This window comes from Marmota flaviventris, chromosome 4, assembly GCF_047511675.1.
Source record: "Marmota flaviventris isolate mMarFla1 chromosome 4, mMarFla1.hap1, whole genome shotgun sequence".
Taxonomy (NCBI): domain Eukaryota; kingdom Metazoa; phylum Chordata; class Mammalia; order Rodentia; family Sciuridae; genus Marmota; species Marmota flaviventris.
In genome coordinates, this window is record NC_092501.1 from 75,024,419 (window position 1) to 75,040,092 (window position 15,674).

At 42.6% G+C, this 15,674-nt stretch overlaps 1 protein-coding gene across 1 annotated transcript in view; it reads right to left on the minus strand.

Moving 5' to 3' along the window:
- Wdfy4 (WDFY family member 4) overlaps window positions 1–15,674 on the minus strand; it is a 277,867-nt gene that overhangs the window by 87,579 nt on the left and 174,614 nt on the right. Inside the window, exons 42-44 of the mRNA XM_027947941.3 lie at window positions 15,275–15,326; window positions 12,258–12,424; window positions 1,730–1,878 (exon numbers count right to left, since the gene is read on the minus strand). Of these exons, the coding sequence (XP_027803742.3) occupies window positions 1,730–1,878; window positions 12,258–12,424; window positions 15,275–15,326 (368 nt within the window). The remainder of the gene's footprint in view (window positions 1–1,729; window positions 1,879–12,257; window positions 12,425–15,274; window positions 15,327–15,674) is intronic.

Genomic DNA, 15,674 nt, shown 5'->3' on the forward strand with positions numbered 1-15,674 from the left:
GTGCAATTTTCAAATGGTACTCTAGGGTAGGGGTTTGTTTTCACTCTACTCCTGCTTGCATTCTAGAAAAGTACATTTCCAAACAAGAGAAGTCTTGTTTAATTGCAAAATCAAGTGCATATATATAACCTGACCACTGGACTTCTATTAAAAGTGCAGAGATAGTCAATTTGATCAGGATTAGATATACCTCATCAACACAATTTATCTAATCAATAAGACCTTATCTAGCACCAGCTCAATGTAAACCTGAGGTGAGGAGTGGAGCAGTGGATTATGCAAGTCATCACAAGGTCATGCCACGCAGACAGGTAGAGTAGAAAGCTTTCATCCGCTCTCAGAAAGGCAAGTTTGCAGACCCATTGTCCATATTGATCAGTGTCAATAAAACATGAGCAATGAGATGGGATGAGTATGCCAAGTATTAATTATGCTTCTCTTGCCTTGGAAAAGCACAGAAGACTTGCAGCAATTGGTGAACATTGGATATGAATAAAAGATGGAAATTAGCAGAGAGAAAAAAAATGCCAAGCATTATAAAGGAAATCTAAATCAAAACAGGTGGGCTGACATCTACTCTTCCACACTCCCTCCATTCTTGCCTTCTGACATAGGCTAGAAATCATATGACAACTGGGCGTTAAAATTCTTAGTTATTAGCAAGTCAGGATTTTGATTCCTCTGTCAATATCCTGAAACAGTAATTCTCAAAAATGTGGTCCCAAAAGTAGTAGAATCAGCCTGAGTTAGATGGTTGGTAAAATCTCAGTTTCTACCTGAGAACTACTGAATCAGAAACTAGGGAGGGGGAAAAGCTCAGAGGTCCATGTTCTAACAAGCCCTTTTGTGATTCTGAGGTGAGCTAGTTTTGAGAGTCACCTAGCTGAATGTTACCTTGCCATCAGTGGCAAGTTAGCCATAAAAGGCAAGGCCATCTCTGCAGGAACAAATCTTCATCCAAATGTCTTCAAAAGCAATGATCAAGTGTGAATATACAGCTTGACCACTGGACTTTTGGAAAGAGGACAAACACAGTCAATTTGACTTTGGATGTACTTTATAAACAGAAGCAAATTGATCAATAAGAGCCAGTTGAACCCACAGAGACCACAAACATCATATGTTTAAGAAGGACCTCAGAATTTCCTGACAAAGATATCTGGTATTAATTAGTGTAAAAAGGGACAAAATTTCTAACAAACTCTCACCCATCCTTCACTAGACCTTAGCCATTTCCCCAGGCAGCCCTTCCTCACACCACCATTCCCAGGTTATCTTTGCAGTTTCACATCATGAAGAAACACACATTTTGGGCTATCATGACAGCATGCTCCAAACTCTTTCCAAAAGAATGGGTTTATACTGCTAGCTGTACTCATGTGCCTCTGCATGAATGGAGCAGTGCCTAACATCTTACAAAGAACGGGCAACCAACAAATTTTTTAATGCATAAGCTGATGGGCATTTTCATATAATCTGAGAAAAGATCCCTATATACGGTGTTACATTCCATATGATGACAGCTGTCATGTCACTCCAGACTTCAGCTTTGGGAACCCTGGTCATGGATAGCTTATAGCTGTAGACCCCAAGTGATCCCATTTTATCTCAGGGCTCAGTTTCAGGCCCCAACCCCTCAGAAAAACCAAGGAGGAGGGAAAGAAGTAGAAGTGACTACAAGAGAGTTGGGGCTCAGGGAAGAATCCGCTGGAAGAAGTGGAGAACTCACTTGGATAAGCAGTGCCGGGTGCAATAGACGTCACCTGTAGGAGACAGGGTGAAGTTCTCACAGATGTAGAAGTGCTGGTGGCCAAAGAGCAGGACCCCTTCGGAGACCAGGTGGCCCTGCACAATCACCAGAGAGAACTTCTGGGTCACCTAGAGGGAGAGGATGCCAGAGTCAGGCTGTGTGCACATAAAGCATACTCTTACAAAGAACAGGAGGACAGTGACCAGTCACCCACTGAGAACATTTGGAGTTGAGGTTTTTACCTTGTAAAAATGACAGGCTGCATTCACAACCTGTGTGGGACTTCTACATACAATATCCTGTGCAGTTTTTAATCTACCCCAAGATACTGCCACCCCCATCATCAAGGTTTGCAGGTTATGTTTATTGCAACATTAAGCATGTCAAGTCCTTGCTTTCAGCCCGTCTACAATCATACAAAGCACTCTGCCGTTAGCAGTGAAGTAAGTTTGCCAGGCACAAGACATACCTCAGTTACAGAGGAGAAAGTGTCCAGGGATCAGCTGGTGAATGGCTGAGCCAGGACTAGAACCCAGGTCTGCCGAGAACAAGTTCAAGACTGGTGCTGCTGTTTACACAGGGCCAAGGCAAGTGTGCGTAATGGTCATCAGATCCTTCCTCTTGGACTATAGCATGTGTTCCTCCAACTGCTAAAATGTTAGCAGCTTTCCAGAATTGCCTCAGCTGAAGAGGGCACCTGGGCCAAAGTCACATCCTCTTCCCAGGGGCATTGACCCAGCAGCTGGTCAATGTGCAGTAGGGAGACTCAGCACCTTTACCTCTATTTTGGTCTATTGTAAGGAATCATCCCACACTTAATAGTTCCTAGGTGGTATCAGCTGAAGCCTTTGCTGATATTGCATTGGATTTACCTTTTTCCATTGAGACAGCCCTGTAGCCCTCATTCCCAATAAACTTCCTATATGCATATTTTTGGCTCATGGTTCATTCCTCAGGGAACCTGACCTGTCACAATGACCCAGAGTTCTTCACGTAGTAAAGACTAAGTAGATCCTTGCATGAAATAAGTCCCTGAAGGAACGAGTGAATAAATAATGATAGGAGTCCAAATGGATTGAGATTAAGGCCAAGGCAAATGTTTTCTCAGGGTAATTTTGTGTTAATTCCAGCTATTCAAAATAGAACTGATATTTTTGGAAGAAAAGAAGAGGTCTCAGGAAATAAGAACCTCACCAAAGTCTGGGCACAGTGGCACATAACTGAAGCCCCAGCTACTTAAGAAGGGTGAGGCAGGAAGACTGCTTGAGTCTTATTCAAGGCCAGATTGGACTACAAAGTGAGACAGAGGAGGAGGAGGAGGAGGAGGAGGAGGAGGAGGAGGGGGAGGGGGAGGAAATAAAAGAATCTCACCAAAATCAATTACATGATGTTATGGTTTAAATGTGGTTCCTTCCACATCCCCCCCAAAAAAACTCATGTTGAGGCTTAGTTTACCAGAAGAACAATATTGAGGTGGTGGGGCCATTGAGAGAGGTGATTAGGTCTTTAAGTTGGAAAAAAACAGGTTGTTATAAATTGAGTTTAGTTTCCTCAGCTTGTTCCCTTGCATCTTGTCTCACAATGTTATATTTCCCTTTTTCTCTCTCCCAGCATGTGGTGCTATCTAACTTGAGGCTCTCACCAAAAGCTAGACTTGGGCACCATACAGCCAACAGAATCATGAGCCAACATAAACTTCTTTTAAAATATATATTACCCGGCGTCAGGTATTTTGTTATAGCAACACAAAATGGACTAAAAACTTAGCAAATGACATAGGCTGGGACTAAAACTGAGCTCCTTGCTCACTTTTAGGAGCAATGATGAGGCCACAAAGGGTGACACCTGGAAAGCTGGCCCTGAATACCCGTTTTCCTACTCATATGGATTTAGTTAAAGTTAGGGTCAAAGCCCCAAGGCAGATATTCACTGAGGGTTGTGTTCCAAGATAAGCATTAACCATGTGATCCAAGGTGAGTCAGGACTGAGCTATTTTTCTAAACAAGGACCAGCCAAGAATCTCGATTTCTATAGCCAAGCCTACTGCAAGCAGCTGGCTCTCTTGGCTTCTTCTGAACTACTTCATTGGAAAAGCTGGTCCTCAAGCCATCTTCTAAGCCACAGAGTTCAACATGAACTTATTTACAATTTCATTCACTCATCCAGATGGTTATGTGTGCAACAGTTATGGACTTAGCGCCTACTCCATGCCAGGCCCTGAGCCAGCCTTTGGAGATATTGGTTGGACAAGACTATCAGGAGCTTCACCCTGGTGGGGTTGAAAATGGGGGAAGTGGATATTGGATGAACATGTCAACCAGCAAACTATTATAGACTATAATATGTGCTGAGAGAGAAAAAATAGAGTAATAGTGATAAGGCGGAGAAAAACTTAAAGAGAGCACTATTTTATACAGATCCTGAGATTTGAAGAATGGAAATGGAACTGCCAGAGAAAAGCCAGGAGAAGAACATCTCAGGGAAAGGAAATATCCAGTTCAGAACTTAGAGGCAGGACACGATCAGGGGAGCAGGAAAGAAAGAGTGCAACCTGGCTGAGACAAGGCTGGCAAATAGGAATGTCCCCATGATGGGAACAAAGATGCCTCAGAAAGTGACTCCTATGTTTTTGTTTTTGTTTTTTGCAATGGAAAACCATAGGAGGGCTCATTTATTAAAAAAAAAAATCTGACTTTTGGGTGAAGAATGGATTGGAAAGGTTGGGAATAGAAGGAGAGAATGTGGTCTCTCTCCTTGAATCTGTGGACAGATTCAATAGGGTAGAGTCCCTGAGACTGAACACTGAGATCAGGTGGCTGAGTGGGGAGGGAGGGAGAGAAGTAGATAGATCCAAACAAGAAGATGAAGTTGGTCTAGTCAGACATGGGACTTACTGAGGAGAGCCAATAAAAAGGAAGAGGACTAAGGATAAATAATGCCCAACTTTGAGACTTGAACAACCAGGTGGGGTCCCCAGCTTCCCTATGGTATTCTCCAGTGGCAAGCATCATGATCTCTTTATTGCATATACAGCCCCTGACTTATGATGGCTTGACTAATGATTTTTCAACTTTACCCTGGTGCCAAAGCAATATGCTTTCACACTTTGAATTTTGATATTTTCCCAGGCTAGCAATGTGCAGCATGATTCTCTCTTCCAATGCTGGACAGGGACAGGAGCTACAGTTCCCAGTCAGTCTGTGATCACAAGGGGACACAAGCAATACTCTACACCATGCTGTGCTGATAAGTCATGACATTCTGTAGGTTAGGTGTACTGGATGCCTTTTCAACCTAGAATGTTTTCAAGTCACGAAGGGTTTATTGGGACATAATCTCATTTAAAAAATCAAGGTACAGCTGTACATTCTTCTGAAGATCTTATAAATGAAAAAGCATGCTTTTCACATATTTTTACCTGAATAACATATTCATATACTATTGGTCTGCATCTGGCCTTGGCCCTCAACAACACATCTTGGAGATCCTTCCTAATCATTTCATAAAGGTTGTCTCACCTTTATGAACATGTTCAGGCTATACCCTTGCATGGATATATGCAACTTCTTTTACCAATCTCCTACTGATTTGGGTTGCTTTAAAATGTTTGACATAGAAAGAAATGCTGTAATGACCATCCTTGCACCACATACGTCACTTTGAATACACAAGTAAATCTGTAGAATTATTCCTAGAAGCTGAATTGTTGGTCCAGGGTATGGGCATTTTAAATTCTGATACCTACTGCAATTGGCCATCCTGCAAAGTGGCACTAATTTACACTCCCACCACTACTGGTAGGAGGGTGCTATGGTTTGGATATAGTCTGAATGTGTCCCCAAGGATTCATGTGTGGAAATTTGATTCTACAGTGAGGCAGTTAGGGGGTGGAAATTTAATCCAATTACAGTATTTAGAGATGGAACCTTTAGGAGGTGAGTAGGATTGGACAGATTCAATAGGGTGGAGTCCCTGAGATTGAATACTGGTGACTTTATAAGAAAAGGGAGAGGGGTTGTAAGATAAACACACACAAAAACACATGATGCCTTGTGCCACCATTAGACTCTCCCAGCAAAAAGATCATTGCCATATGTGGGTCCTTGGCTCCTCAGACCCATGGGCAAAAACAAACTTATTTTTTTATTAAGTCACCCAGTCTCAAGTATTTCATTATAACAACACAAAACAGTTTAATACAGACAGTTATGGCAAGCTGTTTAAACTTTTTCTCTTGTACCTTTTGCAAAGAAGACTCCATCATCAAGTTCACAAAATAGGATGTGAATCCCTGGTATCAGCCCTGGCCTATGGACTTCTAAAACCTCTCCCCTTCTCCAGACAACCAGGCCCTCAATGTAATCTCCATGATACCTTCAATAGGACCTTGGAGCACATGCCACGATCTGGTACTTCCCTTTGGGGAGACTTAAGTAACAACCAGAATAAACCAAACCACAAGAAAAATGTCTGGTGAGGGCTGGGTTAATAGCTTAAAAATTGATTCTGCTGGAAAAGAAATGGCATTTTAAAAACTTAGAAAATGAACCCAAGTGAACTATTACCTGCTCTTCCATTTAAATTAGCCCTGGGAGGACTCCATCCCTATGTTTACTCATGATTAAGAAATCCCTCATGCCATGATGCTATCGATCACTTTCAGAGGAGTGCAACTTCTGCTTCATAAGTAGAACTTTTTTAAGATCAGCTAGATGATATATTATCATTCCTGATGGGTGGATAAATAAGAAGGTAGCTGTACATCCCTGTTGGTGTCTGGAATCCTAGAGTGCCAGAGCTGAAGTTAGTGAGGCAACAGACCTCTGGAATGTTCAATGGTGGCTCACACTAGCATACTCTCCTAAAATCAGATGGCAGTGAGCACATCCATAAAGGGCAACGGCCACTGGATGCTCCCTAAAGTATTCTCTAGCATTATTAGTCTGCAACTTAGTGCAACACCCTGCTTTTGTAAGTGGAAAAACTGAGGTCCAGAGAGGTCTTTAGGGGTACACAGCAACAGAACTGCTCATGGAGATTTTTTCATTGTTTGCAGAGTGAGTATCCTGCAAAGATAGCTCTGCTCACGTGTATCATCTGTCCCTCCTTCTACATCTTCTGCTCTCAGTCCATCCTATCACGATTTGCATATGGAATATGTACAGTTGGCCCTTGGTCTTCTTGGGGAGGAATTTTAGAAACCCTCCCTCCCTGTCACTGCTACCAAAATCTACAAATGCTCAAGTCCCTTAAATAAAATGATATATTATGCACATATAACCTATGTACATCCTCCCCCATATTTTGGTCATCTCTAGATGACTTATAATATCAATGTCTATGCTATGTAAATAGTCATTGTATTATACTGTCTGGGGGAAGATGACCAGGAAAACACCGGACCTGTACAGTACTGGCAAGATATTTTTAAAAATAGTTTGTTTAGCACTTGGTTCCTGAAGATGCATGAATGCCAAACCTGAAGATCTGGAGGGCCAAATGTATACTCATGTGTTGAACAAACATAGAGTATTGAGACAAAAGTTAAGTATTAAAAATGGGGATAGACTATAAAAATTACATTTGTGGGGGCTGGGGTTGTGGCTCAGAGGTAGAGCACTCGACTAGCATGCATGAGGCACTGGGTTTGATCCTCAGCCCCACATAAAAATAAAACAAAGATATTGTGTCCACCTATAACTAGAAAATAAATACTTTAAAAAATTATATTTGTGTTGGCTCCCCGTAAACTCTGGTCTCTACTTTTCCTACCTTGATCTCATTCAGCTGGAGTATTTAGTCATACTAATCATTTAAAAATGCATATTAAGACAATAACAGGATGCTATTCATATAGTGTATATCAATTTAGCAAACATGAAAAGAAATGCAGTGTATGGATCTCTTTATCTAAGTACATCTTTGCAGATTGAGACAAGGAGCAGGGATGCCCCCTGCCTGCCTGCTTGTGCCACTTCCACAAGGGAACCTGCAAACAGCTCAGCTGCCCACCTTTCTCTGCATGCTGGGAGAGCATGTGGAAATAGCAATGGCTTTGATCTTGTTTGTTGTCCCATTGTAATGTGAAAACCATTACAAGTCTTGAAGACTGTTGGAAGCACAATGTCTACCATAATCCACATTCACTAAGAATCTGCTCATTAGCAATTGATTAAAATTAGAGTGGGTTTCTAGCAGGGTATTTCTGAATGTTGCAAACCTGGACTTGAGGGTCTTGAGATTTTATTCAAAAAGTTAGCATGTATGTGAATCACTGGGACAGCTTGATAAAATTTATATTGCCAGGCTATATTCATAGTAGTTTCAACTCAATAGGCCCTGGAAATCACATTTTCATGGGTTTTCCAGAAGATTCTGATGAAACTATCTGAAGACTGTAGATTGAGAAACAGACCCATTGGCACCAGCAAGGCTGAGAAAGATCCTATTTCATCCAATATAAGCACACCATTCATAATTCACTCATCCGTTTCTTCTGTCATTTAGGAGACATGCATTAAGCATATGTGTTAGCATGTGCTCTACCCACTGATAGGCACAAAGTGAAATAAAACATGCCTTCAAGTTAGCCTAATGGGTGTCTCCCAGTACACCGTGGGAGGGAGAAGTACAGGGAGTGCATTCTGGGAACGCAGAGGAAGGTACCTTACACAGCCTGAGGTTGGAGAGCGTAATGTCAGAAAGTGGCCAAGGAGGTGACCCCAAGGCTGGAATTAGGGGTTAAGAAAGTAAAATACAGGAGAGGAGCTTTCCAAGGCACAAAACTCTAGAACTAGCTGGACATGTTTGGAGATTATAGGCAGTTTTGAGAGATCAGAATGAATCAACTGTACATGTATATATGTGCACAACTATATGCATGTATACATATATATTCATGCACATATGTGGGCGTGCACATGTATAAAGGTGGGGAGGAAAGTCCAGGGAATTTGCAGGGCTACCTCAGGAATGGCCCGGTGAACACAGTATGCCACAGAGGCTTAAGTAGGATGACATGGGCAGGTGTGAGTTTTAGAAGGTCGTGGTGATTCGCCCAGACAGGAAGTTTCAACATGGCAAGGTTAATGCCCTTCTTCACCTTCTACAAGCAGCCTCAGCTAAAAATACCTGGGAAGAACTGTGGGAGATGTAGCTCCCTGCTTTCCAGAACAAAAATATCTCTTTGAGCTGGTCATTTCTACCAAGATCACACTCATATTTTACAATGTATATGAAAAAAAATCTTGCACTTAATTTTTCATGTAGTCAAAGAATGACAACAAAAACAAACCCCACTGGAGTTCAAACTCTGGATGGATCTAGAAAACTGCATGAAGGGGTGTGAGGGACTGTCCCCAAGAACATGGTGACTGACACAGGCCCACCTTTAACATGCATTAAATCAACCACCCTCATGTTAAATGGAGCTGTTTGCAGAGAGAAATGTGTTTGTTGTTCTTGGAATCATTAGTGAATGATGCACAGGTGGCATAGAATAATTGAATAATTACTGTCTCAAGTATTGCTGGAGGTGATTTAGAACTCTGCTGTTCTCACAAAGAAATGAATTAAACTGTATCTACCCTGGAGATACAGGATTGCCCCTGGAGACACAGCTTCCCCAAGGCCCAGAGGCAGGCTTTAGTTCCAGAGGCCTCCAGAAGGCATAGGCTACCAGGATGACTGGAAGGAGGTTATCCCTTGGAGCCTCCTGTCACAAGTGCAAGCACTTCTGAGATGACAGAGAAAAGAGGAGCTGGGACTCTATCATGGGAGGTTGGATACACTCTGCAACTCTGTCCACGGCATTCTTCAGTTAGAAATTTAGAAAAAAGCACAAGGTCCAAAGGTCTCATGGAGAATTGGAATTAGGAGAATTCCCAGTTTACAATAGATGCTTGCTACAAAATATCTCAACAGGCCTGTGGTACCTGCTTTTGAAGTGTAAAAGGTTCTATGTGTGCATATACATGCGTGTGTGCACACGCGTGCACGCAAACACACACACAGCCTTGGGTAAACTTCCTGTATATTTGCTTGAATATGTTTGTGGTTCAAAGGTCAGTACATCCATTTGTCTTTCCTCATTCTGTAGTTCCTGGTCTTGACAAAAAGCCATGGTGGACCAGGGCTAAGGTCATAGTAAACCAGGGCTAAGATCGTCCTGAAATACAGTTAAGGTCATGGAGGACCAGGGATAAGCCATGTTCAGGAGGGCAGGTGTCCTTCTGTGTCCCAGACAGAGAAGCTGTGCTGCTGAGGCACTAAGGGTCTGCATGCACCAGCTTTAGCTAGAAAAGTCACATGAGGCCTGGAGCAATGTCTCTGAGCCAGACATGGGAAGTTTGCTGAAGGATCAAGTGGTGGAGAATTTGTGTGTCATACCAAGCACAGTGATGTGGGGGATTAGAGAGAGAGGGGACCCACGTGAACAGAGAGTAAGAGAGGTGTGAGACCATATGATTCCAAGGTCAGCCTGGAATGCCAGCAACTCCAGTGAATAACCATCTGTATGACGGAAATGATGAGCCTCCCTCACCTTGCTGTGGCAGGATAAGACTGTGTATGAGAAAGACACAGATAAAGGGTGTGTGACATCCACCTATTGACATTTTTGCTAATAATAGCAACAAAAAGCAGAACAAGGCTCTGACTCCAGTCTGTGGCCTCTCCCCTGAGCCCAGCTACCCTCCTGGGCATGACTCTTAGGTTTCTGCCTCCATGGTGGGCATCACCACCCTGAGGAGCCTGGCCTACCTGACCTGCTTCTAGAGAGCAGACCTGCCTGGTGGTTTGGCTCCACTGAGTCCTAGGAAAATCAGGCCCACAATTTAGCGTGAAACCAGAGACAACAAACACAACCCAATGAAACAAATCAAAACAATTCTTGCAAAGAACAAACTATTCAGACTGTGAGAATGGCCTTATCTAGGCAGCAGCCCAGTGTCTGGTTTCAGTTCCCAGAAGCCAACACTAATTTGGGTTCCCCTGGGCCAGCCCCTTCCAGCAGATGAAAGGATACTAGGCTAAGTGGCAGTTGGACAGCTTGCTACCCCCACTCTCCACTGAGTTCCACAAGTGCTTGTCTGCTTATCCTGGGGATCCCTGCTGCCACAGCAAACCTCCCACTAGCATTCCTGACAGCTTCCCGCTGTGCGACAGGGAGGCCCAGAAAGGCTGAAGCTTAAACGAAAGACAGGGGAGGGTGGGAGAACAGCTTACTCCAGGTGATGCTGTCCTGCCTCAGGGATGGGAAAAGTCAGTCACCTGGGAGCTCCAGACCCTGGCCCCTTTCAACAAGACCCCTGAAGGGAATGTCACTAGGAGGAACAATCTGTAAAGTCCAGATTCTCATACACAGAACAAATGTCAAAGGCATCTGCGGCTACAAGAGGTCAGGGCTGGTACTCAATCTGGGCCTTGACTAGAAACCCCAGGGCCCAGTAAGAATTGGAACCCCCAGACTGGCCTGGGAAACATATGGGCACTGGGCTGTCTGGAAGGTGGGTCCCAGGGATACCACACATACCAGGTAGCATTCCAAAGATGTCCCTGAAAAGTCTCACTATGGCTTATCCCATTATACACTAATCTGGGTATTGCTCTGAAGGGGCTTTCAAATGAAATTAGGTTATAAATCAGTTGACTTTAAAATAAAGAGGTCTTCCTGTATTATCTGGTGAGCCCAAGATATGTCCCCGAGCCTACAGCAGCAGACCACTCCCATCATGATGTGGTACCCTCACCAGAGGTCCAGATCAATGGGGTTGCCAGATCTTGGTGTTGAACTGCTAGAGCCATGAGCCTAAACAAATTCTTTACTTCATCATAAGTGTCTTGTCTCAGACATTTCTTTGTAGTAAAGTTGATTAATATACCTGATTAATATACTTGTACCCCACAAGACTGGCCTACCCTAGCCCTACTCCAGGCTACCTGGATTGCCTGCTAGCTTTCCTAGCCTGCCTCTTGGGCTTATGCAGACTCCAGCTCAGTATCTTTTGGAAACTGCACAATGCCACACATATGCTTACCCTTGGGCCTATGTGGTATAAGGACAGCTTGGACACATGAGGTGGGGCGTCTAAACACATGCACCCAGGCACCCTTCAAAGTGTGGGATGCACCCCTCAAGGTGGTCATATTCTGGGCAGGGGGCAAAGGGTCTGAACTACCAGAAGGTCAAGAACTCTTGACTTGAATCTGGCTTTCCAGGTTTTTATGAAGATCAGAGTAGGAAGTTGGAGCAGATTTCATTTAACAGTTTGATAGTTGAGTTACACCTTTTAAACATTTTGACACAGTATACAGGCTTCCACTTGCTTCCTTTGCCTGGGCCCACAAATTTAGGAGCCCATTCTGATCACTCATTAATTACCTGGTTGACAGTCTTGATAGCAAGTCAAATAAATCTTGATAGAAAACCTTGCTCCCTGTGTTAGTGAAGAGAGCTTGGTTCTCTCCTGTCTATTAGTCTTTGAGACTAACTGATAGCAAGTATTACCTTTTCTTGATCAAGAAGCTCTTGTAAAATAACTTGTCTTTCCCGACATAATTCTAAGAAATCTTCTGAGTGCAAACTTTCATGCAATGCAGGGAAGAATGTCAGCTGGGTGCAGTCTACCGCCACCTCGACAGGCTCGCTCTCGGCTTCCTTTGGAGTCAGCTCATCTGCAGCAGGATAAAGGGATACATGGTCTTAAAATGAGCCATTTGACATCACAAGGGAGGGCAGGCAGCATGTGCTTGCCTCCCTGGGAGGAACTGTGCTCCAGGGCAGCAGTAAACATTGTGGTGTGCCCTTCAACTGCTTCTGAAAAGGTATACCCCCACCTGACCCTGTGTGTGGTCAACACACCTTCAAGCTGATTCAGCCCCGAAGGCCCAAGTGCGCCCAGACCTGGCCCCTTTGCCACATTCAAGTCCACACAGGGGAAACATTTCAAGATTCACACTCACGAATCAGTAAAGCAGCTCTCTAGGTTCATCCAGGCTTTGCTTCTAAACCTCACTTTGTTCAATCTTAAGAGTGTTATTGATATTTTCTAATAATTAAAGCAACATCTTCTCATTGGAAAAGCCACGATGGTGAGAAATAAAATAGATATCAGCTCTGCATCCATGCCCTAATAATAGTGCCCATTCAGGGAGCTCTTTCTTGATGCCTGATGCTTCTGATGGCATTTGTATGTCTAATCATGTCTAGGTTGTAGACACTACTTCATCCTCACTTTACAAATGAAGGAGGCTAGTTACTTTGTCCAAGAATATATGGCTACTAAGAACTAGAGGCAGAATCTGAACCAAATCTCCCTGAATCAAAGTCAGATCTCAATCTCTATACTGGTCTCACTGTTTATAATTGATTTGCTTCCAATTTACTGGTTGATTTATTTCCAATGTATTTTCAGTACATATTCACATATGCATGCACACACATACCATTTTTAGTGTGAAAAGAATAATTTTACATTTCAGTTTTTCTTTACTATTTTGTTTTCTTTCAAGATTATACACGAGGACTGACTGGGAATGGGCCTCCCTGGTGAAATACCTGTCTAACATGTGCAAGGCTCTGGGTTTGGTCCCCAGCACTGCCCAAAAGAAAAACAAAAAAAAAATATTATATCATAAGCATTTTCACATTCCATTGAAAGTTTCTGGAATAACTTAAATGGTGGTGAAATATTCTAAAATGTGTCTATTTCAACTAACCCATCTCCTGATTTTTAGAGATACAGATGGTTTTTACACCTGCACTACCAGGAATATACTGTACTGCACAAATTTGTGTCCCTGTCTAGATTTATTTTCCAAGGGCAGAGACATTTGAGTCTATGCCAAGCATATAACTACCTAGATTACTGGATCTTATTCTTCCTCCACCCACATGTCCTGAATGTCCCTAAAGCAGACACATTGCTCATGATTGCAAAGCCATGGGCCATTTTCTTTATGCCAAGAAGCTGAGCTCTTTGATCTCCACCACCTGGCAGTCTCACATCTGGATGAATGCAACAAGTGTCTGCTGCTCACAGTGATAGCCATCATAGACTTTGCTTAATGCAGGGAGAATGTTCCCATAAGGAACATTCTGGAAAGGTATGATGGAGAACCACAGACCCTTCTCCTCTCTTGGCTGAGCTCCCAGTCTAGGGTCCATGCTGAAAATACCACAGAGACCCAGAGTCACAGGTGCCCAGGTATTCTGCATTTTAGGAAGCAGAGGGTGAAACAGCCCATGGCCATAGGTCACATAAAGCTAGCACATGCTCCCCTCCACTGCACTCTCTCTAGTCCCCGTCTCAAAGAGGTAGAACAAGTGATTGTTTCACTGATGTAGGAGTTGTGGAGCCTAGGGTACAGCAAAAAGAAACAAATATGTATTTCAATGTCATACATATCTTGTGTCACAGTAGGACTCCCAAAGCAACTCGGAATAAGAGCCCAAGATTTTCACTTCTTGGATTGTATTCCTGCAGACTGGCAAGCAGGAAGCTCAGTGCAAAACCTGCTACTCAGGCAGTAAATGATCAAGCCTGATTAGTGCCAAGAAGTTGTCATTGGGCTGAGGAATAGACATTGGTTGTAGCCTAGGATGCAATGAAGTTTACAGACTGGGAATGTTGGAACCAAAGGGCTGTCTTTGGGGAAAAACAGAAATTTTGAAATATAGTTCATGAAGTACAGTGTAGGTGTTCGGATGTGTTTGTGCCAAAATGACCTTTGAAGATAAATCTTTCATTTTTAGCAAATAAACTCAACCAAATTTCTCCATGAGACTTGAACAAGTAAAGAAGAAGCATTAACATCAAAAATGATTCCAAGCATTTTCTTTAAATCAAGGAAATAATAATGACTATTATATCTGTCATTTTCATAATCAGAGAGCTCAGTGTAAAAAGTATTAAATATCTATCTCAGCCATTTTTATTCTGAGCCATCTTATTATTTTCCTCCTGTGATTTTGGTCATTTTTTTTTTTTTGAGAGAGAGAGAGAGAATTTTAATATTTATTTATTTTTTTAGTTTTCAGCGGACACAATATCTTTGTTTGTATGTGGTGCTGAGGATCAAACCCGGGCCGCATGCATGCCAGTAGAGTGCGCTACCGCTTGAGCCACATCCCCAGCCCAATTTTGGTCACTTTTTAAGCATGTGTTTTAATTGTATGGGGACACTTTTAATATATCCCAGATACAGGATATTGAGAGGACAGCTCAACTCCCACCACCGCCCCGCTGCAATATATATATATATATATATATATATATATATATATATATATATATATATTTTTTTTTTTTTCCCAAAACTTAATATAAACTTCCTCCCCTAATAGAGTGTCCTGGTCTAGAATAAGGTCCTGTTTATTCTGAAACACAATAGTGAAAGATCTTAACGTTGTCTATTCTAGCCCTACAGTATTTTATTCTCTAAAATATTAATCTATTAAGCAAGATATTAGATTAAAATTAGTTTAATTATTAAAAGGAACAATAGAAAAAATAAACTCAATACCTTGTTTTTCAGCACTGGTTTGAGAAATATCACCCTTTCTGTCTTGGCCTTCCTGAAATGAGACCAGAGAAAAAGAAATTAAGTCCTGTATGCTGGGTTTATGCTCTCCTCCTTAATTACTAAGACTCAGATGCAAGGGGAGGGAAATGCTAAATCCTAAAGGACATAGTAACATGTAAATATTAATATTCCTGAGTCAAAGGGAAGAAAACCCACAACCTTCTATTAAGTAGGATTTACAGTAATTCCCAAAGATGGTGCCAAGATGAGGTTAGATAGCATGCTGGATTTGTCTGTGTGCAGACCCCTCTGTAGAGGGGACAGGAAGAAGATCTGGGGTTGGACAGCCTGAGTGACCAGTTTCAGAGCCAACCTTGGGCACTGCCATCCACAATGAGCA